This window comes from Phaethon lepturus, unplaced genomic scaffold (genome assembly GCF_000687285.1).
Source record: "Phaethon lepturus isolate BGI_N335 unplaced genomic scaffold, ASM68728v1 scaffold14749, whole genome shotgun sequence".
NCBI lineage: Eukaryota > Metazoa > Chordata > Aves > Phaethontiformes > Phaethontidae > Phaethon > Phaethon lepturus.
In genome coordinates this window covers 357-27216 of record NW_010562886.1, presented here as the reverse complement: position 1 = coordinate 27216, position 26860 = coordinate 357, and the positions used below count along the sequence as shown (strand labels likewise).

Genomic DNA, 26860 nt, shown 5'->3' with positions numbered 1-26860 from the left:
CAGGATAACAGGCAGCTTCCTGCTTCTCAGCAGAGAAAACGTGTTCATAGTGTAGATGCACTTTAGCAAATCGGGTAGCTCTGGAATTCAGTTTCTGCCTTGATGTCTTTGGGAATGTGTGCCTGTCCCTGAGGGCGATCCGAGTATCAGCAGAGCACGCTCGGCTTTCACAGGACTTGTGCTCGTGTTTTCCCCTAAGCGCACGTTGTGCAGTGTGCTGAGGGGCACGTGTGCGTAGGCAGGCAGCAGTTGGTGCGCAGCGTTTCAGGAATACCGACGTGTTTCACCTTGCACAAAAATAAGGCAAGTGCTCTGCTGAACTGGGTCGACTTGCTAGATCAAGGTGTTCTCTCTTTATCCTGCTCTTCCCAGGTTATGCTATAAAGCTGCTCTGTACAATCTTTTGCAGGTGAAGAATCAGTTCATTGTTAACAATTTAAACTGGGCCTTTATTTGGTTGATTTGTATTTGCATATTTATTTTGTAATTATCGGTGATACCCAGCATTTTCTCAGTTCTATATTTTAAGAAAAATAATTATTTCAATACTGAGTTCTTCTAATTGTGCAGTTTTTACTACTGTATGTATAACAAACAACAGTTTTAACTTTATTCAGCTATATTAAGACAGACAGAATTTGTACCAGGAAGAAAGCAGGAAACCTATACTCAGTTTCTCAATTCTGGAATTATTTTTCAGTTCTTTTGTGTGTTTGCACACATTCTTTTGCATATTCTTATCAGCAAGCTTTGTCTGACAACTTTTGACTTGCTTCCAACACTTTTAATTATGAAAACTTTAAGTTTGGTGTGGGGGTTTTTTGTTTCCCCTTTTTTTTTTTAATTTATAGTTCTATAAGTCAATCAGGAAACATACTACCATGCTATTTAAGAGTCATTTGCACACTTGAACTTTGAATTCTTGCAGTAAGCAGTTGAGAAAAAAGACCCCTCCAGGAAGACAGGCAACGCAGCTTGTCCTTACACAGTGCTGACAGACTGGCAATAACCTGTGATCAGCTGTAGGAGGAGAGTATCCAGTTAACGTGCTTCTCCAGTTACCACGTTCACTTTCGTGATGCAACCCAATTTATTTTATTAATTACATATCTTGAACAAACTTAGGAACAAAGTACACATTTTAAATAATCGGATTCTACTTCTAGGATTAGTTAATGCCTGTGAGGTTCTTTATGATGCAAAACTATCGAAACACTTTCTAAAAAATGAGCCTCATTTATTTTACTGGAAGAAAGATGGTCACGGTTTGACTGCAGGACCTTAGGGATATTTGCAATTAAGTTAATTAATTTTCTGTGGCCCTTCTTTGTTGCTGGTTTTGTGCAGAGTGATGAGAAAGGAGAAAGCAGAAAGCAGCTCCCTTCTACTACTAAATTTTGGATGTCCCCAGTGCAGGCATTGAAATTTAGCAGCCAAAGCCCTTCTGCCAACCTCATCCAGTATATTCTGAAGGATCTTTGATTCATCTTATCCTGCAATCGCTCTTACCTGTGTATGACAGCAGAATATGGCTATGCTCAGTTATGATGGGAGAATTTGATAGAGCAGACCCACTTCTACAGGAGGCCATTGCCTGCAACACTCTGCTTTACTAAAACCAGATATATTTGCTTCTCCTCATCGAGGAAACGTCATCTGAAGCTGTGTTTTCTCCTAACTTAGGAGATTATTTGAAGCTGTATTTTACTGTAAGTTCTTCCACCCTAGTCCTTCTGTGGGATGTAAGAGCTGAGAGGTTGTGATGGGGTTTGGCTGTGGGCTGGCGTGCCTCGAGGGAGGGATGTGGGGTGTAACGATGTCATCTCCGAGGCATTTTCAGGATGGAGTACTCTGAACTTGGGCTTTTCGCTGCCTACTGACTTTCAGCAGTGAAACTGCTAGCAGGAAAAATGACAGTAACAAAGTACGGGGAGGAAAAGGAAAGGGAAAGTGGCTCCTTGGAAGGCAGCGCACAGCCCCTGGGGACAGCACTGCTGGTCGTGGGAGAGGAGAGCAAGAGCAGGTTCCTCTGGTAGGGACGGCCTTCTCCTGCAGCCTCCTGCTCCGTTGTCAAACAGCGTTACAACCATCAGAACAAAATACCACCTGGCTTCCCCCGACGATCATCGCTGTATGTAACTGAGACCTTACGCGTGGATGTGATGTCGCAGCTGGTGCAAGGCACCAGCTTCATCTCTCTTCAGCTCCTGGTGATTGACATGAAACATAGTTCCTGATCTCCTTCATTTCCCTGCCGAGGTCTCGAGTGGCAGCGCCTCTCCCAGCAAAGAAGGAAGCCAGACAGAGCCTGGAAGTGGCCCTTTTTATGACAGCTTGTCCCCTGCGTAAGAACAGCAGCCCTGGTACCCGACCCCGATTACTTTTATTGAGTCATCAACAGAACGCACAAGGGAATGTCTCAGAAATATGGGAACTACAAATTAATTTATTCACTCAAAGTAGCAAGCTGCTTGTTCTCATTTAGCTAAAAGGAAGAAATAACCAAATGCCATCAGCACTGAAATGTATTTCCTAGTCTGGCAGAACTGTTTGCCTGGATCATAACTTTTTTTTTCTAGCTTCTTAGTACAGTCGAATAGTTTTTTCATCTTCTGTGAAAAAAAGTTGCCAAAAGATCACATTGACAAAAATATTTTCTTCAGTAAAAGGAATGTTATGAAATAATTTACATGCATTCCCCAACTGTCAAAAGTGTGTATCTTTAACTCTCAGGGCACTGCTCATCATTCTTAAGGCCAGTAAATATGAATACTACTGAGTCACCATCAGTTACCATCAGAAAATTTATAAATTCAGCTATATTCTGAATGTTACTAAATAGTAACTATAGCAACCCTTACCTGAACTCTGTTCAGAACTTTGAAATTAAGAATTTTAACCCAGGTCATTTCTTACTCCTAATTGATGCACAGAATAAAACAATCTCCAGTAACTGCTTAATGCGCTACTGGAAGGCGCCCAGACACTGTGCTGGTGACCACAAAATAAAAGAAGCATTTCCCTATTTACATACCTATTTTGGTTTATATTTACCCTGGGCCCCATTTTTAACAGAACATGCACCCATAAATCTCTCAGGTTGTCCCAAAACCCTTGAATAGAAGAACAACGGTAATACAGATCGTTCAAATGAAAGCTTTATTTGGTATTTTCATATAAACTCCACTTCAAGAGCTTGCAGTATTTTTTAATTACAACTGAGAAGCTGTTAAAAAGAAACCAGCGGTTTGTTTAACTTTACAGACAATACTTATAAACTAAAAAAGCGCTTTTCAATCACCTCACTGTTCTTCACTGTACCTCCAGTTAAGCACATCATGAAAATCTGCCGTCTTGAGCCCAGGGTCTGTACAAAGCTTTCTGATGGTTTTTAACACAGACTATTTCTGCTTTTACAAGGAAAATGAAATCTGCATTTGCTGACATTCTCTGGGAATCCTCTTGGGCAAATTTAGCCTTTTTCAGCTTATTATTTGCAACACTTTTTGCTTTGTACAGAAATTTTTATTCAAGCTCTATCCTGAAACATTTCACAAAGCTAGATTTGTTAATCACACAAACGGTTAACATGATTTCTAAGTTAAGTAGTTTAGCAGGTAGAAGGTAAGAGGACTTAAGAGGTAGACTCGAGAGACTGAGGAGATACGGCCGACAAAACAACCCAAGGGTTGCTGCAGCAGATAGCAGGAGGTACACAGACAGCTTTTGTACCAACAAGCAGAAGGATTTAAGGGCTGCAAACCCCATCGGAGGAATGGAATGAAATCTGTTTCGGGGAAAAAGAATTACCAAGAAAATCAAAACAGCACATGTAGTTGGTCTTGAAATAGCTTGCGTATTGTTTGAAAAGAGGTACGGTTGTACTTCGTCAGGGCATGAGGCAAACAGGCAGCAGAAGAGCTGGCCATGAGCTGTGATCTGGAGATACGGTGGCCTACATAAGACCAGGTGAAGCTTTCCACAGAGCTCAGTAGAGCAGGTGATAAGCCGAAGGGGGACGCTAGGGACGCGGCACAACAGTGATAGAGAGATTTGCATATATAGGAATGCTGGAGGAAGACAACAATAATAAGAAAAGTACTAAACAGGGGAGGCACAACTCAAAAAGCAAATCAAAGAAACCAAGCAGCATGAAATATTTTTTTACTCCCTTTCTGAGATGCCAAAATATGCACTGAAATAACATCTTTGGGGGGTGGGGAAAATGTTTTTATACATGCACAGGTTAGTGAAGTTAACTCAAATTCATGTAATGACCAGCCCTCCCATCTTCTAAATCTGAATATTGGGCTTGGATGATGCTGCAGCACAGATCTGGTCTACACAGGTCAAACAAAAACCCCGAACTTTATCCTATTGGGAAAGTCTGGAAATTCCCAAGCGAAGGCTCAAAATTTGCTTTCGCCTCAATAGGAAAACGGATTATTCTATAACCTGGGTCAAATTAAGCAGGTCTCTGCACAGCTCCTGGCATAACAAATGCCCAGTAAAATAATCTTTTTTAATATATGCAACGTTTGCTTCTAAAAGCATCACCAACTTCAGGCAGGCCCTACCACACACACCAAAGACCTGTACTACGAAGCTCTTTCTAAATAGACAAGACCAGGTGAAAGATGAGGCAAGGAAACAAAAATACAGAGCCCTGAATTGATTTGCTCAAAATCCCACAGAAGAAATTGTCATCAGAGATTTCAGTGACTCCCCCTTTCTCTCCAACTCTCCTTCTCGTATTGCTAATAATGTTTATGACAGCCTCTAAAACCAAGGATGTAGTCCTTGCTCAAGGAGCTTGCGATAAAAGCAGGAGAGCAGATAAAAACATGCTGCATGACAGAAAATGGATTAGTCAGAAAACAAAACACTCTTCTTCTGAAACAGTAGAAGGAACATTCCTTTGTCAAAAGCTAGCGCAGCCCAAGGAAGGATTAGCAAATGAGGAGCCTAACTGTGGTAATACCTAGAGGATTCCTATGGTGAATTCCAAAGGCAGAAGATTTTGCAGCGAGAAGCATGTAAGGGTGAGAGATCTGTGCAGAACAGGTGTCCTGGAAAAGCAGTGTCTGCCTTAAATCTCACACAAGACAAGATTTTTGTACTGAAGATAAAATATTTGGTTTAGAGACACAATTAAGGAAATCGATGATAGCATGGTGCGAAATTAAACAGTGGCTTTGGATATATCAAGTTTGATTCAACTGGCTCTTATTATAATCTACACTTAAGGACAAAGAATAAACCGATCTCAAACTGACTTTCAGAGGTAGTGAGGAGTAAAGCGTTGTACTTCTTTGTGAAATGTGGGCTTTAGAAGTCACTTCAGGAAAAGCAAGCGTATGGTATTTAAACCAACTTCACGAGCAGTGAACAAAGACGACATTTCATCTTTTTTCCTAATGTAAATACTCGGTTTGTCTGTTAAACACGGTACTTGACAAAGTTCTTTGGTTCATATTACAACTAACAGCAGCTCCTGAAGGAAACAAGTTTTGAACACTTTTATTTTCAGATGTTTTTAAACATCCGCTCAAGCAATTTAGTTACAGGTATCTTAAAACACTGCCTATGACCACTTCAATGTGACAAAACCTTTCTAAGGAAAGACACACTCACTAAAAGAGGAAAGATGTCCTCTTCAGAGGATAGTAGAAGTGGAGCCTACCAAAAAAACTATACTACTGTATAAAACTGTACTAATAAACAATAATTTTACAGAGATCATAAAGAAATTAATATACTTTAGGCTTGGAGTAACAGAAGCAGGATGAGTCCAGCAGTAAATTTTTAAGAAAAAAGAATTGTGCTTGAAAGGAAAGTGCAGTCAGCTGTTAACTCAGCAGTTGCAAATGGCAAAGGAATAGAAAGGACTAGTTGTACTGGTAAATCACAGGGCACCCATGTCAGGCAGCATGATGCAGTCATGTGAAAGGCAAATGTGGTTTAAGGACGTATCAAAGAGTTATTTCCAATACGCTAAGGAGGTATTAGTGACATCACACGTGGCCTTAATCTTCCTTTAACATAGAATCTAGGCAAACTCAGGCTGGAATGGATGAAGAGAAGAGCCGGTGGAGCACTGAAGGTCCTGTCACACAGGGATGCTTTATGTGATTCTGAAGAGAAAAGACATGATGGATTCAAGAGGAAGAAAAAATACTTAGATGAAAGGCAATACTTGTGTAAATTGGGAGGAAATGAGTGAGATACACTGGTCACAAACACACAGAGGCTTCAAGTTAGAGCAGACTCCTAGCTGCTGGAGTAGTGTTCAAATATGAGTAAGAACAAAACCTGAAAAATCTGGTTTTTTAACAAACCTGACAACCTCTCCTGGGCAGAAAGGATATTTCTGTTTCTAGCCTTGCATGTGAGGTCTTTCATGAGGAGTACATGTTGTACATTCCTGCATGTATGACTGTGAGAGCATCCAGCACGCATCCTGCGCCTCTAAATGACAACCCAGGGCTAGATATTACAGGAGACTTTCACATTTCTCAAAACAAACATCAGAAGAAATACAACCACCCTGATGAAGCCAAAGAAACACATGGGATGACGTACAGCACTTGATTCTCTTCTACGCGCAAAGAAGACATCACAGAATAGAAGAAAGCACTTCAGCTTCCTCTGTAATACATGACAAACCAGATCCCCTGTCTTGCACTCCTTTCTCCGCTGACCTAGCACGTTAACAGTCATTTTCTCAATGAAGTTCAAGTTCAGCAGTTACCAACTCAATTTTGCTGTAGCTGAACTCTGACAACTGTCTTAACTGCACCCTCTGTTTTTGTCTGAGACTCTCCTGAAAAAAACACTGTAAGCTTTAGGAACAGAGACATATTTTTAATCGATTCATGATTTGAACCTTTATGGTCCACTGTTTAATACCTAGAGAAGCAATGAGCGTAGCTGTATTCTTATGCAGACAATGAATCTTGATGATGCTAAATGCAGACCAATCCCACCAAGTGAAGAAATCAAATCTACAATCCTTAAGAATTGCCATCTTGGACAGTATAGCCATCGGCTCTACTTATCCATTGGCTCTACTTATCCATCTTTTGTCTTCCTCTCCTATGGTACTGAGAACAATGAAGCTTCAATACACTTAGCCCCTCTCAGCTTAATGAACACTGCAACTATTCAATGCACTCCTCTTATCAACAGACAAAACCTGTCAACCTCAGAAAGGGTGCTGCATGCTGTAGCAGGGCCAGGTCTTTGGAATTTTTTTTCAGGAAAATATCAGTAGAGACAGAAAGAAAACAAGACCAAAGAAAGAAAACTTGATGTGTAAAAAGAAGGAAAAATTCAGGTAGAGACAAAACCAAAGCAAAATACAACACGACGACACCACAGAAATATCTACTCCCCTCATGCTGTTATTAAAAGTTAAGATTCATCAGGTTTAAATCTTCTGCAGAGGTTTAATACATTTATCATGCATGTACACAAATAATTTTTCAGAACGTCATTTGGGATGAGTGGCACTGATATGACTAACTCCTCTAAAAATAGCTTTCAAATGATCTCTTTGAAATGTTGGCAGTCTCACCACCTACTCTTTTGCAAGTGATTAGCCAAAGGTTAGTAAGCCCAGTATTTCTACTCATTAGTTGGGAAACTACTCCACACAAACAATCTTAGATTTTACTTTCTAGTACATGCCACTGATCCAGTGACTCTGTAAAAATAAATGGTCTGCATCATTTTTGCCAGATGAAGGATCACTACATTCTCCCATACTTAGAAAAGGAGTAAAAAATCTTATGCAATGTATTTAAAACAGCATACACAGAACAAATCGAACTTTGATGTCATGGCTAAAATAAAAAATAAATGTATTTACAATATTGCATAAGTAATATAACACAAACTTCCATTCCAAAATCAATCACATCAAAATAAAACAAAAAAATATTACAACTCACATGTTTTAATACCTATAAATCCTTAATTTCTATCCAACATTTTATTTATAAAAGCCTGTTTAAAATATTAAACTTTTGATTCACTCTACCTTAAACAGAATCTAAAATGATTTCTTAAGTATTACTGATCACTTAGTCTTTGTCTTAAGTTTCTAGATTTTCCATTTTCAAATTTCCTTTTTTTAAATGTTGGCACCCCTTCTGTCAGGTCTCCAAGGGAGGTGACTGTCTTCTCTTTAAATATCACTGTTGCATCTTCTGGAACCTCTAGCACTGGAGGTGAAAGATTTTCACTCTCTGCACTAGGAAGCTCCAGGTCCACTTTTTCACTGGGATAAAAGAGGAAAACATAAAAGGATTAATCTACATGGAGAGAACATGGCTTACTGCAGACACTAACACCCATATTTAATTGTCGAAGCAGCTTTGAGCTAGATGCAGTCTTCTAGTGAAGATCATCATCATGACAGGGATCAAGAAAAAAAAAAAACCACGTTCTTTGTTTCTTCTCTGTAAAAGTAAAAAAAGTAAGACCTCATTCTGTACAGAGCTTATAGCACAGCCCAAGCACTCATCATGTAAGTAGCCCTGCAAAAGACAACAGGTCTGCATGTGTGAAAATTTAAAGACGGTTGAAAGACAGTTGTCAGTCGGTAGTTAGCAATCGTTCACCAACAAAATGCTATTAAGTAATTTTCTGCAAGTGTCCCTCCTTGAGGGCCTGCATGACAGAACAGAGAACACGCTTACCAAATCAGCCAGTGACCCCAAGTTGGGAGAAGCAGCTTTGGAGAACAGGATCACAGCTACTACTGATCTGAACAAATCAAAGACATTGTCTAAAAATGACCAATCAGTTTTAAGGGGTCAACAGCAAAACACTGCGTTTTACAAGAATAATCTGTGGCACAAACATACAATGGAGAACAACTGGACAGTTTGCAGAAAATTGTCTAAATCACAAGTCCATCAGGAATCACACCAGTGTTAACACTGCTGCACAGAGATACAGATTGTATTCCTGGCTGATTCATAGAAGAAATCTTTCAGTACTACTGAGTGTTAGTCTGATGTCAACTCATGTACTACACCTAGTTTCAGGTCCTGTGCTTCAAGGAAGACATGCATCAGCTCAAGCACCCACACAAGAACCATGAGAATGACTGCAAGTCAAGCAAGTCAAGAAACTGTGACTGTTACAGTATCTTGAAAATGTAAATCTCCTGAAAGTGGCTGGCGCTGGACCTAGTCTCAATTCAAAGTAAATCATGAACAACTGCATTTGTCTCATTTATATGTATGTCTCTCTCAGGCCTGTGTGTTAACCTATAGACTAGTATGTAACGTTCAGCAGCTAAAAGCACCTTTCATTGGATAGTGCTTTCTAAAAACCTGAAATAATTTATCAGCTCTGGAGTCAAGGAGCGGTTAGCTGGTCCAATACAGGAGGTGTTATGTGAACATCACCATGACCAAGGAAGTGTATCAGTGCTTAATTTAGAATTTTGACACTGTTCAAAATATCTGCTGAATAATTTAGAACTAAAATGCTGGAGAATGCTGTGAGTATGAGGGAGAAGACTCTTTTCATTCTCCGAAACATAGTTTCTCCAGGCTGCTAGACGGCTCCACAGGAAACTGGCCACAAAAGACAGCATGTTTCACAAAACAAACCAAAACAACACAACCACAACCAAACAACCATCGCAGGCATTATGCAGTAAAACAAACCAAACCAAGCATCCTGATCAGATGCATGTCATGAAAACATCTGTGGTACATTGGCTAGACATGAGAGGGACAGCTTCCAGATTTAAAATTGGCATAACTAGGTTACACGTTTTGTCTTTCATCTCTTTACTTAAATCATTACAGAAAGTATCTCCCACCACATTGTAAGAGCCTCCAGGACTTACCCATAGTGACAGCAGAAAAGGTTGTAGTGGATTTTGTTTTGTTTTTGCTTAACTTTGTTTCGAAATGAGGGAAATCAGGGAACAAGAAAAACAGTTGAACCAGAATTCTTTTACTGCAATACTGGGTGAAAAGACAAAAATTTGAAGAGTCTTTTAGGCTATGTCCTTCAGCTGAACAGTCAGAGTTAGTACAACACCACAAAGAGAGAAATAATTCACTGCTTGTGGAAGTAACTCAGCCAGACATACCAGGCTTACACAGAAATTGCTTGGAGTCTAAAAAAGCATACTCATGATGTCAGCAACTACTGATGCCACAGGGAAGGAATTCAAAGCAATGCTAACCCAGTACAATCAAGATAATGTTGCTGGTGGTCCTAGAAGATGAAGATAGATCTTGAACTCCAGGCAGAGTTAGCCCAACTAATTACTCATCAGAAAGAAACAGAATTTAGCCTGGAAGCTGGAGGTCCTGAGAAAGCTGCCTATGCTGTTCCGAGGCTGGAAGCAGTTGAAAAAACAGACACAAGAGCTTGAGACAGCTGAACCAGACTGTTGAAGGAGACGATGTTGAGGAACATAACCTGATACTCAGCCTCTGAGAAAAATGATGGATGAAAATGATCCTTTAAATCACTTCAGTTTACGCTGTATTCATGGTGAACTTCTACCCTAAAACCAAAATACCACCACCATCCCCCATGGAGAGCTATTAATTAAAATAATCGCTGCAGGAAGAACTGTATTTGGGCTATGTTTCCAATCAGTCACTGCCGTGCTAACTCTGTCAGAATTCAGAAGAAAAAGCTTCAGCTTTTTTCCAGTATTCTGGAAACAAATATTAAGAAAATATTAAAATAGTTTAAAAAAAACTATGGTAAAAAGATCCTCACCTGGGTTCTTCTTCTTCTTCTTCTTCTTCTTTTTCTTCTGTAATTGGTTTCCATTTTCCATAAGGGTTGGTCTTGTTAGGTGCATCACTAGAGGTTTCTTGGGAAGCTGATGTACTCCCCTCTTTATCAACAGTTTCTTGTGGCTTAACTTCTCGCCATTTCCCATAAGGACTTAACTTTTTAGCTTTGGAAGATTTTTTCCCTTCCTCTGATCCTTCACGATTATCTCCTTTCCTCTAAAGAGGAAAAAACCCACCTTAAGCAAAAATGCCTAAATAAAAACACAATGTAGCTTTATTTTATATCTTTTATTTACTATTATCTACTATTCATACTTTTCAACCGAGAGTTACTTGAAACAATAAACTCGTAATAAAATCTTTACACTTTTTCCTTGAGCTTTCATCACATCCAGAGTTGAAATAAAATTTTAAATGTTACAAAAAGTTAAAGTTGGAAAATCCCATCTATCAAGGCTGAAATTAGCAAGGAATAGCCAACACAAACTTACTTAAAACAAACCTTAGCATGTCTTAAGGCAAAAATTCACATACAGCTTTCTGTGCATGCAGATACACTCTCTTTACCGCCAGTACCTGGTAGTAGTTTATAACGGTGCACAGTAATACAAAAGTATGTATTTCAGAATTAACATCTGTCTATGAATACATTTTCCATTTAAACTGTCTCTGCCTGCTCTGAACTACCAGTTCCAGAAAAAATATCTGACCCAGCCAGAGCCATAATCACACCCTTTATATTGTTTTAAATCTGAAGACAAAAATATAGAATTGATACAGATTTTGTACTATATGCTGCCAATGTTGATCTCAATTAATAAGGAAACAACCACGTCATTTTCAGTCAAAAGCATTCCCTGAAGGTCTCTTGGCAGTCACATTTACCAATGAAAGTTTGAAGTCATCCTCACACTGAAATCCAAACCATTCTGTAAATTATTTCAGGGAGATGACACTGACCCTTCTCAGAGGAGATCACATTTCTTGCAAAATTCAAGCTACCCCTGGTGGGCTAGAGGAAAGATCATGCTTTTGATTCTGGAACCATGCCTCTAATGGGCCAAATAATTGAATAAAGACTCATTTTACTATTCAAAGAAGTTAAAACTTCTACTTTCAGTCGTACGGTTGAACCTCATTAGAACGAGTACAGCCTACCACAAGGGATAAAAGAGAAATCATCTTATGCTAGAAGACTAATACTGTATATAAAATAAATCTGAAAACGTACCTTGAAATTTTTTTCTGAACTCTGTGCTTCATTTTCACTATCTTCCGAGTCTGATTCAGATGCTTTGGAATCTGTTTCTGCAAGCTCTTCAGAACGCTTGTCACGCTGACTCTTCTCATTTGAAGATGAAACAAAACCATCCGGTTTCTCCCATGTGGATACTGCCCAAGATGTTTGAACAACCACATTATTTATGTTTCTGACCTGTTATTGCTTTGACAACATTACCTTTCAGAAGCAGTGCTGCCTTATGCAAAAATACAGCAAATAATTCAGCACAAGGCTTTTGCCTTTGTTCAGTATGTTTGTTTTAATAAACATAAGCAGAAAGATAACATTCCACTTCCCAGCGGAGATACAGTCATGACAGCTGAGCTCACTGTTGACAAAGCTTGTTTTAATTAGCGCTTAAGAAAAATATCACACACGGCAAACTGCAGTTCGCAAGACTGTGGTCCCTCTCATCCTTACACAGGACAAATTGCCCTCTAGAGGTGCATATTTGATTTGAGTTGTCCATTGATTACAAAGACAGTATAAGGTAAAGAACAGTAACTACGAGCCTCAGCTCTCTGGGCAGGTAAACCCCTTCCCTGTGCTACTTGGTAACATTGGTCTCTAATTAAGTAGCTGTCAAGCAAACAAGGAAATACAAACATCAATCTGAAAAAACATCAAAGTCTGCACAGGATACGACCTCATTTTCAATTAAAAGGTAGTATTGCAGCAAATGTACTGAGGGGAAATATTTAAATAAAGGTTGACTCAATGGTCTTAAAACTGGTTTTAGTAACAATAAGGCAAAAGTACACCAACTTTCAATCTGTATTTTTATATAAGCTTTCAAATGTAATAAAACTACTATTTTTCCAATTATTTTATCTATTTCCAAAGAAATCCCTAACTGAAAACAACAACTAACAGGTATGCAACTAGATGCATCTTGAAGAAGTAAAGGTGTAAGAAACTGGCAATGAGTGACTTTGCATGAACAGAACAGTCTCTTGGGGTACTGCTGTCATCTAGCTTTAGACTAGTAACTGAGAAGGTTCACTTTCCTAGGTGCCACATAAGGTGCAGCCTTCCAAAGCACGACTTATAGCGCTAAGCCTAGAGATACCAGTCTCCCAAGTTACATGCCTGAGATGAGACACTACGACTATTTCCCTCTTACAAATTTGTCTTGTCTTCAGAGGATGGGATTAGCGTTAACAGAACTGACAAGTAATTTTCAAGCATTTCCAAGACACTTACAGCTATATAAAAGTAAGGGATCACTTTAAAATCTCACAGGCCAAAACTTTACCAAATACGATGATTACAAAGACATTCTTCACGAGTGTCATGTGTCCATGAAGAACTTTAAAAAACAACACAACCAAAGGCATAAAATGTATCTGAACTTAGAAGGCAATGTTTAAAAATAACCAGCATCTCCTTTCCCCTTCAAAAGAAGAAATCACAAATCATTTGGGAAGGGAGTGGCATGTTGAAAACCTGAAAGGTTTTGGTGTTTTTTTCTATTCTTGGCATTGTTAGGAACACCACTTCATACTCAACAGCAGAAGGAAAACTCATAGCCAGCATAAAATCACTTGCTCTCCAGAGAAGCATCACTGACCTTAAAATGATTCAAACAGATTTAGAAAACAGATGCCTGTTCCCAGGGAGTTACCACACAGTTCCCCATGTAGGGGAAAAAAACGGGGAAAAGAAGTAGGAGGTAAGATTCCGGACTGCTATGTCTTATCAATGCTATGTCAGCAAGAGGAGAAGTTTAGGAGATTCTTATTCAGTCCTACATACCTGTCAAAACAAAATCCTGCCACTTCCTGCCTTCCAAACTATAATTTCAATATATATGTAGAAAAGAAGAACTCGTACTTTAGAGTTACAAGTTGGATGCCTAAAAAAACCTTTGAAGCACAAATGTGCTGACAATACACACTGACAATAGAGCTGTAAAAGCCAGTACTGACTTAAACAACAAGTATATTTCAACTAAGGTAGCAGCTTAAAAAACACAAAACTTAGCAATGGCCTTAAAATGCAGTTATTTGCAAAATAAAATGCTTCTCTGAAAACCTTCCCTTCTGAAACAGAGCTTAACTGGAAAACAAGCTCTCCTTACCTCCTGTTTGTGTGTTATAGTAATAGGTATGACCATCTTCAGTGACACCTTCTACCCACTCTGCTGCCTAAGAAAAAGATACAGGAACTAATTAAAAAAGTTTTAAGGATCAGCCAAAGCATCATTTGTAAGACTATTCAACCCTTGAGTATTTTTTGGTTTGTGGTGATTTTTGTGTTTTAAAGCTTGAACCCCTAAAAGCGTTAGAAAGTATTGACTCAAATGAGATTGACTTGCTTAACTTAAAATACTGAAAATGCACATACACAATTTTTTTCAAACAGTCTAGAATTAGTATGAGGCAGTACAGTAAATGTTGCCATGGAGTTCAAATTATTATATAGGCCTTCATTTTACATGTTTTTTATTTTCCAAAGCATTCACCCCTGAGGTTGTAATTTCCTGTTTGTGTCACTGCCTTTAGTAGAGATTCATAAAAAATTTCACTGTAAGGCTCAGAGTTTTGTGAAGGCTACAGAAAACCAATACCAATAAATACTACCACAAATTGAACATAAACAAAAAACCCTTTCTAAAATTTATCCCAAAATAAATCTTCACCAAAAATAATTGAAGAATCAAACTTTGTATGGAAGAATGTATGCCAATGAATTTACTACTTTAGTAAAGCACCAATTTCAGCAAAGCACTGTTTTTCCCTACTGATTAATAAATACATATGAAACGTGGCAGAAGTCACTGGTGTGTCTTTGTGGATGTGTAATTAAAATACAGATGTTTTGCAGAATCAGCCACAGCTAGATAACCAGTCATTACACATGACTTAATATCTTCCTTAAAAACTGGCTTTTGACCAACACTTAGACATACAACTACTTCACAGCTCCTTAGGTATTAATACTGCCCACTCCCCTGTATTGGGCAGGACATCTACGCAGCTTCACCATACGCTGTTTTTGCATTAATAAATGTCTATGTGTGCGTGTATACAGACACACACACATCTAAATAGGCTTTTGCACACACATACCTATACATTTGTTTAATAGTCTATTAAAACTTTGTTGCTTTTTAAAAAACACAACAAAATCAGAAGTCAGAGTTCTCACACACGCTCTGTAAACAGGAAAAATTGTACCAGCAGGTTCAGAGAAGGCAAAGGCAAGAAAAACCTTCAGTGAGCAAGTCTCCTCAAGGTTTTGTTTTCAAAAGTTCAGTGTGCTAGTTTCAAAAAAAGAAGCAAAAGGAAAATTCATTTTATGTAAGTAGAAAGAGGACAAAAACCTAGTCTTAAGTGCAACCTATCCTTTTTGTTAGAGTTAGATCCTGAGCATTTTAGACCTGGTTCTTAGCAGATATTTGACACTAGGCACACTGAGTATCCTACTACATAAATGCTAACAAGCATGATGTAAATCTAACTGATGCTATAGGTAGTCTTCAATACGCCTTTTCATTGCTCTGTTCTCTCCACCTCTTACGAAGGTGCTATAAAACAAGGAGGGTCTGTGAATCTCACTTTCACTACATATTTCAAGCATGCCCTTTCATTTCTGGGCAGTGAGTCCTCATTAGAGTTCTGGAATGTTCCAAATATCTTTAGCTCAGACTAAATAAGGGAGCAATCAAATGCTTGTTTTTAGCAATAGCGAAAATAACTCAAGACACCACAAAGTCACCGAGCAGGGTGAGGGAGGAATGGCAAAATACAGTCGTGTGGCATTAGAGAGATAGCCGAGGCTGAAGGTGTGTGTTTATGATATAGCTGAGATGAGCTTAACTTCAAATTGTTGCCAAGAAGGGAGCTCCTTCTCTCCTCCATCTGCTCTGCCTGCACCGGCATTTCTCCTAATGGGGAAACAAGAGGGCTAATGGCAAGGAAATAAGCCTGCAAAGCACTAACCTAAGCTCTGATGTCTTCACACCCTGAATTAGTTCACTGTCAGGGCAAATATGCACCAAGGACCATACAAGATTTGTCACAGGACCACCTCTTTCAGTGGAAGGCTACAGTAAGACTGGCTTATAAATATTGCAAAGCTACGCCTTGACTGAAAAGATAAAAGCTGAAGTGCTGGTTAACAAGTCGTGCAAAACCACAGGATAAAGGAATCAGAAAGCCAGAGACGCATGTGACGGGCAGCTCCAACATGAAGTGTGCAGTCTCTTGGGAATGAACACTGGATTGAAAAAGCCTGCATTTTTAAGATAAAACACTGTCTTAACAAGAGATGGAATACACACAAGACTTCATGTACACTTTGTGAATTGATTCAACTGCCTAAAAATATACACAATGATAACCATTTTCTCCTCTGACTGTAAGTAAACCAGTACCAAGCATAGGCTATCTTCTGAGATGCAGCAACGTAGAGCTACAGAATGAGAAGCACTCTGAAAAAGCCAGGTTTTTTTGGTCTCCAACATTAGCAAACAAAACTGACTTTAAATCATACTGTACATATGACACCTATCTTGAAAATGAGAAAACGTAACATCACTTCACAGGAGCATTGTAAAATCCCATTTTTAATGTTATGTAGCACAAAAATCCTCAACTGATAAGTATCGGGGAAAGCCCATTAATAATAATAAGAAATCTTTCTGTCTTTGGACTATTCTGCAAGTTTTCCTGTGCTTTAAATAAGGAAAATAGAGTAACATGCTAAAAGGTTGCTTGCATATAGGTTCCATGACTGTAAGAAACCCAGGAAAAAGACAAGTTATCACATAACTGTATGCTAAAGCAAACACAAAAAATTAGGCACTCTCTTTTTTTAACTATCTGACAACACAATTTCAATGTTTCCTGAGATGAAGGAGTCTTAACTATCTAAAATGTGTAAGATTTAATTTTTTAAATTACATTTCATTCACAAAATGTTGAACAGAATTTATTCAGGATTTCCGAAAAGCTTTCTATTTTATCGGCTGAAGCACCAAAAAAGCATATTCTGTAAAAACACAACCACCACTATCATTTCTCTTCCCTTGATAAACAAATTAGCCAAAAAAGATTTCTATAGTAAAATTTCAGTTTTCATCAAGTATATCATAAAACATTCTATATACTCAAATTATGTTTTCCTTAGTTTACTAAGAGCAAACAATTTATCTTCTGCAATCAGAAGACTTGCACATTACTTGGCTTATTTCTGGTAAGTGTTTACAGGGACAAAGAAAAGTATGAATAACAGTATTTGATTACCATTCGCGAGTTTTGAGAGTTGCCTTGGAATCCTTTAGGTTTCTCCCACTGTGATTCTTAAAAAACAAAAACATATTTCACCCATCATTCAATTCTGTTTATGTTTCATAATCTTTAGAAAAAACAGATGCTATAACACTGGTGTGTATGCACTAACAATATAGATACACCTTCCTGGAATATAAATTATCCTTGATTAAACTATGGTATGAACAATAAACCAAAGTATCATAATTACAGTTGGCTTTACTGGGACTGACCACCTTGCAGACTCTATTAAACTATGGCTGATACATAGATACTGGAATTTTGGTACAAAAAGGGGTTTGTGTTTTTTTTTAAATGGTAGCATAGGCCAGAAGAACCTAAACACACACGGTTTTTACCATTTGGAAGTTATCTTGTATGAGGAAAGACTACAGCAAACACTAATGTCAATCCTTAGATTTATAAGAAACAGTTTGTAATATTCTCATTAATCATGAAAGAGGGTTGCTTTTATGCTCTGAAGTAGATCCTAACACATAGCCCCTCAACAGAAGTCAGACAGTTAGATAAATTCTGTAAATGTGGAAAGAAACAATCAGACAGCAATCCATAACCACTCTCATTTACTGAGGTGCATTAAAGTTATTCCACATTCCTGATCAAAAAGCTTCTTTAGGAAGACTACAGCTGCCTTTTGTGTACTTAACTTCTGAAAGGCTAAGCATTTCCACAAATTGTGGAATTACTGTATTTTCCCATTATTAACAAACAGCAAAACCGGTCTGAAGTTCTGGATGCCTAAGTCTTGAATGCTAAATATCAAAACTCCATCTAATTATTCACTTTTTAATAATCAGCTTACTACTGAGAGAGCAGAATAGTAAAGACATGCAGGTAGTCTTTTCTCATTTATATCCAATAACTATATCTGCATTTGCTCCTCACTAGTTTTTACCTCCTGTTCTGGTGTTGTAGTAGTATGTATAGCCTTCAGGAGAAAATCCTTGCACCCAGTCCTTTGTTTCAATTTTTGGTGGCATTGAGGTGTCCTGAGACATCTTTTTTTTCTTTTCTTTCTTTTCCTTCTTTTCCTTCTTCTCTTTCTTTTCTTTTTTTCCTTTAGTTTCCACTGTGTTACTCTGTGTTTTACTCTGTGTCGAACTGGGACCTACATCATCTTAAAGAAAATAATACTGCCTTTTATAAAAAGAGTAATAATCTGAGCTTAAATATTAGTCACTCTTGAGCAACAGCAAATAGGAAATTATCTTATGAGTATTTTCACTCATTTCTATTACACGCATAGCAGGTAAAATTAAAAGATTACATTCAAAAAATCTTGCATTGTAGCAATACTATAGTGTCATTGCAGGGGGGTTGGACTAGATGACCTTTAAAGGTCCCCTCCAACCCAAACTATTCTATGATTCTATAAGAAAGTTCAAATATCAAAAAAATGAGTAACATAAAGAGAAAAAATGTAAGGACCAATGAGCTCTAACTAAACAACAATAAAAAAGAAACTAAAAGAGTTATGAAAATTTTCTACAGGAGCTTGAAACCACAAACTTCTTAAAAAAGGATAATATGTCTTCACATGGACAGAACAAAGGTACTTGCTGAACTGCAAGTTGAGTAGGAGATTCTCATCTCCACTGCTTGACATCAGTGGGAACCCAACCTCTCCTACTCGGTAAGCACTTTTGTCTCCAACTGGCAAAAGTGAAACACAAAATTAACTAAGGGAGGCTGCACTGCTGATTCAAAGCACCAACTACAGCCTATTTTTTGTTATCTCATTGTTTAGTTTTGCTCCTTCAAATTGGATTGTTCCACAGAACAGAGGATACTGTAGCTAAAACAATTCTGCACTGTAATTTCCATTACTGGCAATTTGCAGACTCCTTTTTTTTTTTTTTTTTTTTTAATGAGCAAACATAGTCCTGAAGGCCTCCTCTCATGTTCGTAAAACCTAATTTAAGAAAAAAACTTTCCTTTTCAATATTCTTTCAATTCTGTCTTTAGCCCTTTGGCAGCTATATGAACTACCTGGCTTAATTCCAAGCCTTTTCAAATCCTCTTGATATGCTTTCATTGCAGCCTCCTCCATTGCTGCAAATTCTTTTGACATGTTTTCTTCTTCTTTTGCTTTTTCCAAGCTTTTCTTTTTAATCTAAAACAAAACAAAAAAATCAAGAGAATAAATTAAACAAGTCTGATAATGAAAGAGATTAAAAATAAGCATTCGTGCAAATAAGGTATTTGGGTTACCTCACTAATTCTTTTTGCCACATTTTCTTTATGATTCTTTCCTCTTTCATGAAACTCAATGCTCTTCAAAGCGAGAAAAAACAAGAAAATTAACACATATTATATAATATTAATTTAGTTAATTTTAGTTAGTTAAAATTTAGTTACACTAAACTTAGCTGAACAAGCCTAAATGTAACCTGTTATGAAAACACAGCAAACAGTACAGCTATAAAATGGCTATAGGAATCCAGGGATACTGAGAAACACTCAACACAGAAATTATGAAAAATCAGTAATGCTCCAAAATGGTATCACAAAATGTCATAGTCTGTATTTATAGGATTTAAAATTTTCCAAATAATAGTGTTAAGCACACGTGTTAAGAGACAAGTAACAGGGAATCTGGACTCTCTCTCCATGCTATCCTTCCAAGCATCATCCCTTGATTTTTTTTTTTTACCCTCTCTGTTTTCATGCAAACTTTTAAAAACCATATGGCTTATTTAGTGTTCCAAATACTAGCTACAGTCCTTAATTAGATTATGCTACACTCCACAAATACACCATGAACTTAAACTAGTCTGCAGGTCCACAAATCTGAGAGAGAGAAAGAGGAAAAGGCAAAGTGGGAGAGTTGGGTAACTAAGGACAACAGAACAGTCTGCAAGCCGAAAAGCTGCCAGAAAGACCAAAGCCAGTAGGAACTAGAAGCTCAGCAGCTCTACAGGTACAACTGTGGAAGTCCTCATGCGGTTCTCACAAAAACCATCTGAGCTCATTTAGATGTTCAGATGTTAGGTGCCTAAGCCTGACCTAGTAACCCTAGAATTTCTTTGCATGAACCGATGTGCAGAGGATGCACATTCAGGGGATGATTCATCTCTATTTAAAGACAGACTTTGTAAGTTATTCAAATCCCCTCCTTTAACGTGTATTTGTCTTCACTGACTACAAGAAGAAACCTAAACCAATTAGCTCACACTTGCCATTCTAAATTCCAGGTATCTAACTGTAAGCTAGATGAAGCTCAGCTCCAAGAGTACCCCTGGCATTGAGTTAGGAATGCAAAACAATTTCTAAGTACGAAACCAATGGGTCCAGTAGTCTGCAAAAGGCATCTGCAAGTCAGAAACACTTTTCTGTAACCCAGTAACATTTCTGTGGGCTGCGTGAAATAAAGAAACCTGCTTTAAATGCTTAGAGCACTGGCTGTACCAGGCCTACCATATATAAACAGTACGTATACCAGGTTTTGCTTTCTGCTTGCATATGAAGGCTCGAACAGGCACAGACAAAGTTTCAGGACAGATCAAACATTAAGTTACAGAACTTGAAGAAAAAGCAGGGTCAGATATTTCAGTTCTTATCTGTGCTGTCAAGTAGAACAGCACACACCCTCTTGTATGCTGGTATCTGGCTCTCATGTAATACATTTTAAATCACAAGTATTACAAAGGCATTTTTAAAAAACAAATTTCATGCATCAATAGATTAGTATCAGAAGTGATGTTAAAGGTCTGTAATTCAAATTCCTAGTATTTCAAAATCATTGACATAGTATAGTAGACCATCATACAGGTCTGTTGTCTGCTATCCAGCACTTGCAGTAATCGCAGAATTTTTTTGGCTGAGATTTCCAGTAATCGGCCCTGGGGAGAGGAAAAAAAAAAAAAAGATGTATAATGTGAAACAATAATCAAAGCCACAGGTCTTTATATATATAAGTATAGCTTCAGAAACAAAATTTAGTCTTCTCTGGGTAATTGAGTGCTAAGAGATTGGTTTTCTTTCTTTTTTTATTTTAATTTAAACAAAGTATGGGGAGCAAACAAGAGTAGCTATACTGACTACTGTGTCCCATAACGCACAGTTCAGTATTGGGATTGTGCCCATCTGACCCCTGAAGAATGTAAAATTTTTACAATGAAGGTGATGCTGCAAGAATCAGAAATGTAAGTCAAAGCAAGACAGAGATAAACAATCAGCTCTAGATACCCTAATTAAACACAGAACTGTCAGAAAAGTGTAACTTGCACTGTTTTTCATAAAAATGCATACAATAAATGTTTCTAAGGGTAAAACTTTAGATTTAATGTCAAAGTCTCCTTTGGATACTGTACACAGTGAGGTTAGCAACACAAAGGTGCAGTTTTGGACAATGTGAGCTACTGTGGAGAATCCTAGAACAGATTCTGACCTTTGGGGTCACAGACACAGCAGTAAATTGTTTGGATGTTTCAGTGTAAAAATGTGAGTATTTCAGAACCATGCAATTTACATAAATTGCAAATGTTGTGAGGAAATTGGGGAAAACTCCTCAGAGCTCAAAAGTTAGTACATAAAAGTATTTAACAATAAAACAAACAATCCCTCCAATAGCTGTTTCTTCATCAAAAAGTGCTTTCTAATGTCAGATGGGTCTTGTGCAGAAATAATTCCATTTCTCGTTGGCTTGCAGCAATAGATGCAATACTTTGGTTCAACAGAACACATTCCAGCAACAGACTTCTATGTTTTTCACTTAAAATGAAAAAGAATGAGGGGCAAAACCAAAACCAATTCAAGATTACAGTGAGAACATTTAAAAAGATGAGTCCAAAAAATGAATCTTTGCCTTCCATCTGAAGATCAACGTACAGAGTTCCATGATATTTTTATTCAATAAAAACAAAACTTCTTCCATGCACAACAATAGCACCCTCAAACCCTGATACATGCAAGCAGATCTTCTACAACAGAAACAGACCTGATCAACTCTTAGAATGTAAGCAGATATCAAAACACACTCTCCCTCTTGTGCTCAATGTAAAAATACAACTTCTAAGAGGCTACTATTATTTAAAAGTGCAAGTACGGAGAATATGCTCTGCAAAAATACATCGACCTGCGTGCAATACTGTGTTAGCAATGCGTAGGTTTTCAAGCAATTTTCTGGAAAGCTAGAAAGAAGCAGCTGGGCTTCCCCCTCTTTAAAGAGAAATGTACTCATCCCTAAATGGTGTACTTTAGAACTGGGTTATTACTTAGTTACCCATTTAATTAAAAGGCTTTTGAGATTTATATATCAAAATGTACTAGGACCAAAGCCTGGGAAATCAAACATTCTGGCTGGAAAACCATCTGAGTGGGAGTGACAAATTCAGAACTCAGAAATACCCCGAGGCCCTCTTTCCTATTTGAGCTATAGCTCCAAAATTGTCTCGAAATCCTTTGACACCATCCAAGATAAATTTCCAGCTAAAAGCTGGGTTACCCTTCCTAAGGCAATAAACCAAGCCTGACAGAAAACACATAAATTGTAGAAGAGCCTCACTGCATGTTTCGGAGGTGCAAGAACATCTGCGTATTTCCAAGTTTAACCTAACTGGGCTGGCTCGCTCTCTTCAACAGAATCAAGTGTAAGTACTAAAATTAAGACTGTACAGCTGCACCCACCAAAAGTCAAGACCTGAGAGTGTGATGAGTTGTATTTTCACAGCTATATTTTCTATTGGTTTCTTTCCTAAACGCTACTGGACATCACATCTGTCACAAACCACTGTAGCTACACAGAACATAATCGTGCTGGAGAACCTGAGGGCACACCCAGGGCTCAACCACAAATGCAGCTCTTGACGACAGAAGCCTTTTGTCTTCATCTCCTATTGGTTTTGATAAAGATTGGAGCTGGTTCTCTGTTGTTACATATAAAGTACACATAAATGACACTCTGTGCAGAAGACCTGATATCTTGGGAACCTTAAATCCTGCGCTTCATAATTAACAGAGTTAATTGTGTAAATTATGATCCCTATTCTGTGATTTATGAGCATGAGAAGTGTTAGACACTGAATAATTCTCTTAAAGATTTTCCACCTGAATTCATACCACGCGAAAAAAGAGCAAGCTCAGATGAAATATCCACCAAAACACATCTGCCATTGTAACAACAATGGAGCCTGCAAAGCACCAGTGGTGCTGCAATGAGAGCAAACCAAAGAGGAGTGTTTGGAAAGGAGCAGCAACTGAAGTGAGACCCTGCTTCAGTGAGATGCTGCAAGTGCTTCACAGGCTCCAGCCTGAAAGTCAGTCCAGATCGATGACAATGTTTAAGTATGTGATTATTTTATTAATCTGTCAAATACAGGTATGAGAGGAGATGCTGTTAAAGTGGTACAGAGGTCTTTTATACTTGAGTAGTACAAATCAAGGGAAACAGTTATTTTTAATAGTCACTGCAGTCAAAACAGTACAGCTTTTAAGACTCTTCTGCACGCACTTATATCAGTAAAGTTAAGGTTGGTTCTTGTTTTCAGCTTTACAGCTGCGCCAGCCTTCTAAGGACCAGAAAGCTGACCAACTAGCCATCACCACCACAACCATCTTTCTTCCCTTCACTAAAACAAAGAGACAGTCCAGAGTGCATAGTCTGCCTTGTCCAGGTTGGCAGGGTTGAGACTTTAGCAATGTACACAATTACCCAGGCGTGGCTATCCAAACAGGAGCTCGGTGACACTGACCCTGAGGGGCACGCAAGTTTTACTGCGAAGGGTTTTACTTACTCCTGGGAAGGGTTCCGACAATGTCTGCTTGGAGCCAGATTTTCCAGAGCTAGCTGAGCAAGTCAGCTTGGAAAATGGCTACTGGGCACACAGGCAACAGAGCGGCACCGATACAGATGGGTACTGGACAACTCCTGAACACACTGCTGTAAACTTTCAGCCAGAGCTGGAAATCCTATACTAACTTGCAAGAAATGCGTGCCTCCTGAAAAACAGTGACTTTCTTTCAATTTTTACTGGTCAAATCACCCAGGACATAATGTGCAACAGTTCAGAGGGCTAAAAGGAAAGAGGGGAGAAAGAGGGAGTGAACCTCAAGCCATTTTCTTGAAGCCTTAATGAGATTACAAACTCTTTGCTGCAAAAGCTGTAGAACGCTAATAGCATCAGTATGAAAACCATTTTCAGATTTCTGAAATTCATTTAAAACTTCAGAGGGAGTGAGAAGATCGGGAAGAACAAACAGCAACTCTGCATTAACAGTGCCCACCACATTTGTATTCTCAAAAGATATGAAAACTCTGAGAAGACACCCAAACTTGGGTATTTTTACTTTGTGTAATTTCTTGATCCATGAGAATCACGCAGCCTGCACTGCAACGCCTGGGTTACGCATTCCTACTGCATGGGAACTACGCGTTTGGGAGCACAGAAGAGGGACAGGTTCCATCAACAACGTTCAGAAAGCAACCTGCAGAGTAACTCCAGCAGTACTGGGGTCCAGGGCCCTGATCCATCAACCTGTGAGCTCCTTCTCCTCACAACTTACAGTGTTATTAATGTTTTAACAGGTGGTGCCATCAGCCTTCCTTACACAGGGAAATTTAAGAAACCATCATAAAGAAGGCTGAGACAGCTTTGCCAAACTTCACTTTGAGACTGAGCTGGAGGTTTTGGTTCCTATCACATACAGGCTGAAATTGAAAGGGAGGAGGGAGGGGGAACAACTGTTCTCAGGTGGTTCTGAACAGGAGGAAACAAAAAATTTGGCCATGTAAACAAAATCTGGAAGCATTTGCTTAGAATAGCTCTGTTCTAAAACACCAGACTTGAAATTTGGCAGGGATGCAGGGGGTTTTATATCAGGGATATACCTGTCCAAATTATAAGCTTTAAGTGGGGAAAAATCATCACACACGTGCTCAGCTGTCACCTTTGCTTTTAATACCTACAACTACTGAAGACTTTACACAAAGTTAGTATCTTCCAGCTTTTTGCAGGTTTGAGCACTGAACAGCCTGTGCATGCATCATCTTGAATACAGGTGTGTGAAGGAAGTAACACAAAGATTCAAGTTCCTGACTACAGAAGGGAAGAAGTTCAATTAGCTATTGTGGCTGGTCTATGACAAACACTATACCAGCCACTCAACAGGACAGTATTCAGAAATATTAATGAATTGTATTTGGGAATGCTGTGTACTTCTAAAGAAAAATAATAGTTCTGTAATGGAAAGAAGTAGAAAGAACGAAAGAAAAAAAGTCACCTATCTTTCACAATAGACCCTCCTCCACATGGGAAGCCATTCCAGAACAGCCATATCCAATTCAAATATTCCAGTAAGACCTAAGAATGCAACGCTAAAATTGGCAGGGAAGGAGACCAAAAAGGAAAAGGTTTTATTGTACTGTCAAGTAGGTCCCAGTGCCACAGCCCTAATAACCCACACTCCCAAATAATTCACAGCAACTCCATTCATTCACAGTGCACTAATCCTACCCTAAAAACTCTTATAGATGCATAACCTCAATTTTTACTTTTTAAAAAATGGTATTTAAAAATAAGGACTCAAGAAAACAGCATCCCTGACGCACTGAGTATATGAGGCTGTCCTTCTACCTAACCTTAGCTGGTTGGCCTTCTAACATACATCGATATGTGGGTTCCTGCAGAGTGGTACCAGATGGGAATTTTCATCCATGTGAAGTGAGGCAGTTCTGTGAAGAGTTTAGTTCTTCTGGCCTTCAAGTTGACTATATTTTTTGCAATCTTTCTGTAAATTCTAATTTACAAGCCAAGTGGCTGCTTCTTTTTATTACTATATTAACCTCCTCTGAACAACATAAAAACCATGATATCCCATAAGACAATCTGAGTGGAGAGCAGAAGCTGCAGAAGCTGCTCAGTCTGGCCGGTATTGGTGCTGAAGATCATTTGCATGGATCTACCCTGCCAGATCCCTTTTCTAAATTGTAAATTACGTAACTTGAAAGGAAATGCTACAAGTATTTTTAACAATATACAAGAACACACATGAATATCAGGGCAGGCAGCCTTCTGCATGCATAGAGCTCCAATGGAGCTCATCTCCCCTAGCTTCAGTTGTCTAAAAAGTGATATACCGAGTTGTTCAAGTTCTCCATGTCAACAGATGAAGACTGTCATCTCTTTTTTTTTCCCATCCTAAATAGACATCTGAGAAGCAAACTGAATTCCATAGGTGCATGTTTCTTCCTTATACAGGGAACCTAAAGCGAACTGCCCGAGTCAGCCTTCAAAAGTTAAGCATCAGAAGTCAGGGATATCTACTCTGCGCAGAGGTCTGCTGCTGGAGATGCAGAAAAAGGATATAGGCTATGTCAGGAAGAATATGATAAGAATTAGGAGAGGAAAAAAACAGCAACATAAATTGGGTCAAGAAACTGTTCAGGTATAATTTTAGAAATAACTGAAATTAAGAACACTGCTGTATGTAGAACCAGTTGCAAGACAGGCTGACACAACCTAACCATCAAATACTTCCCCACAAAAAGATCCCTAAAGATA

At 38.5% G+C, this 26860-nt stretch overlaps 1 protein-coding gene across 1 annotated transcript; it reads right to left on the bottom strand.

The window, feature by feature from the left end:
* Positions 1 to 8073: 8073 nt before the first annotated feature.
* Positions 8074 to 21202, bottom strand: WBP4 (WW domain binding protein 4; the record flags this gene model as incomplete). Its single annotated transcript, XM_010294428.1, has 9 exons — positions 8074 to 8281; positions 10762 to 10997; positions 12013 to 12173; positions 14144 to 14210; positions 17313 to 17368; positions 18256 to 18477; positions 19350 to 19473; positions 19572 to 19634; positions 21130 to 21202. Coding segments are annotated over 9 exons (1210 nt in total), but the record flags the coding sequence as incomplete, so codon positions are not given.
* Positions 21203 to 26860: the final 5658 nt, after the last annotated feature.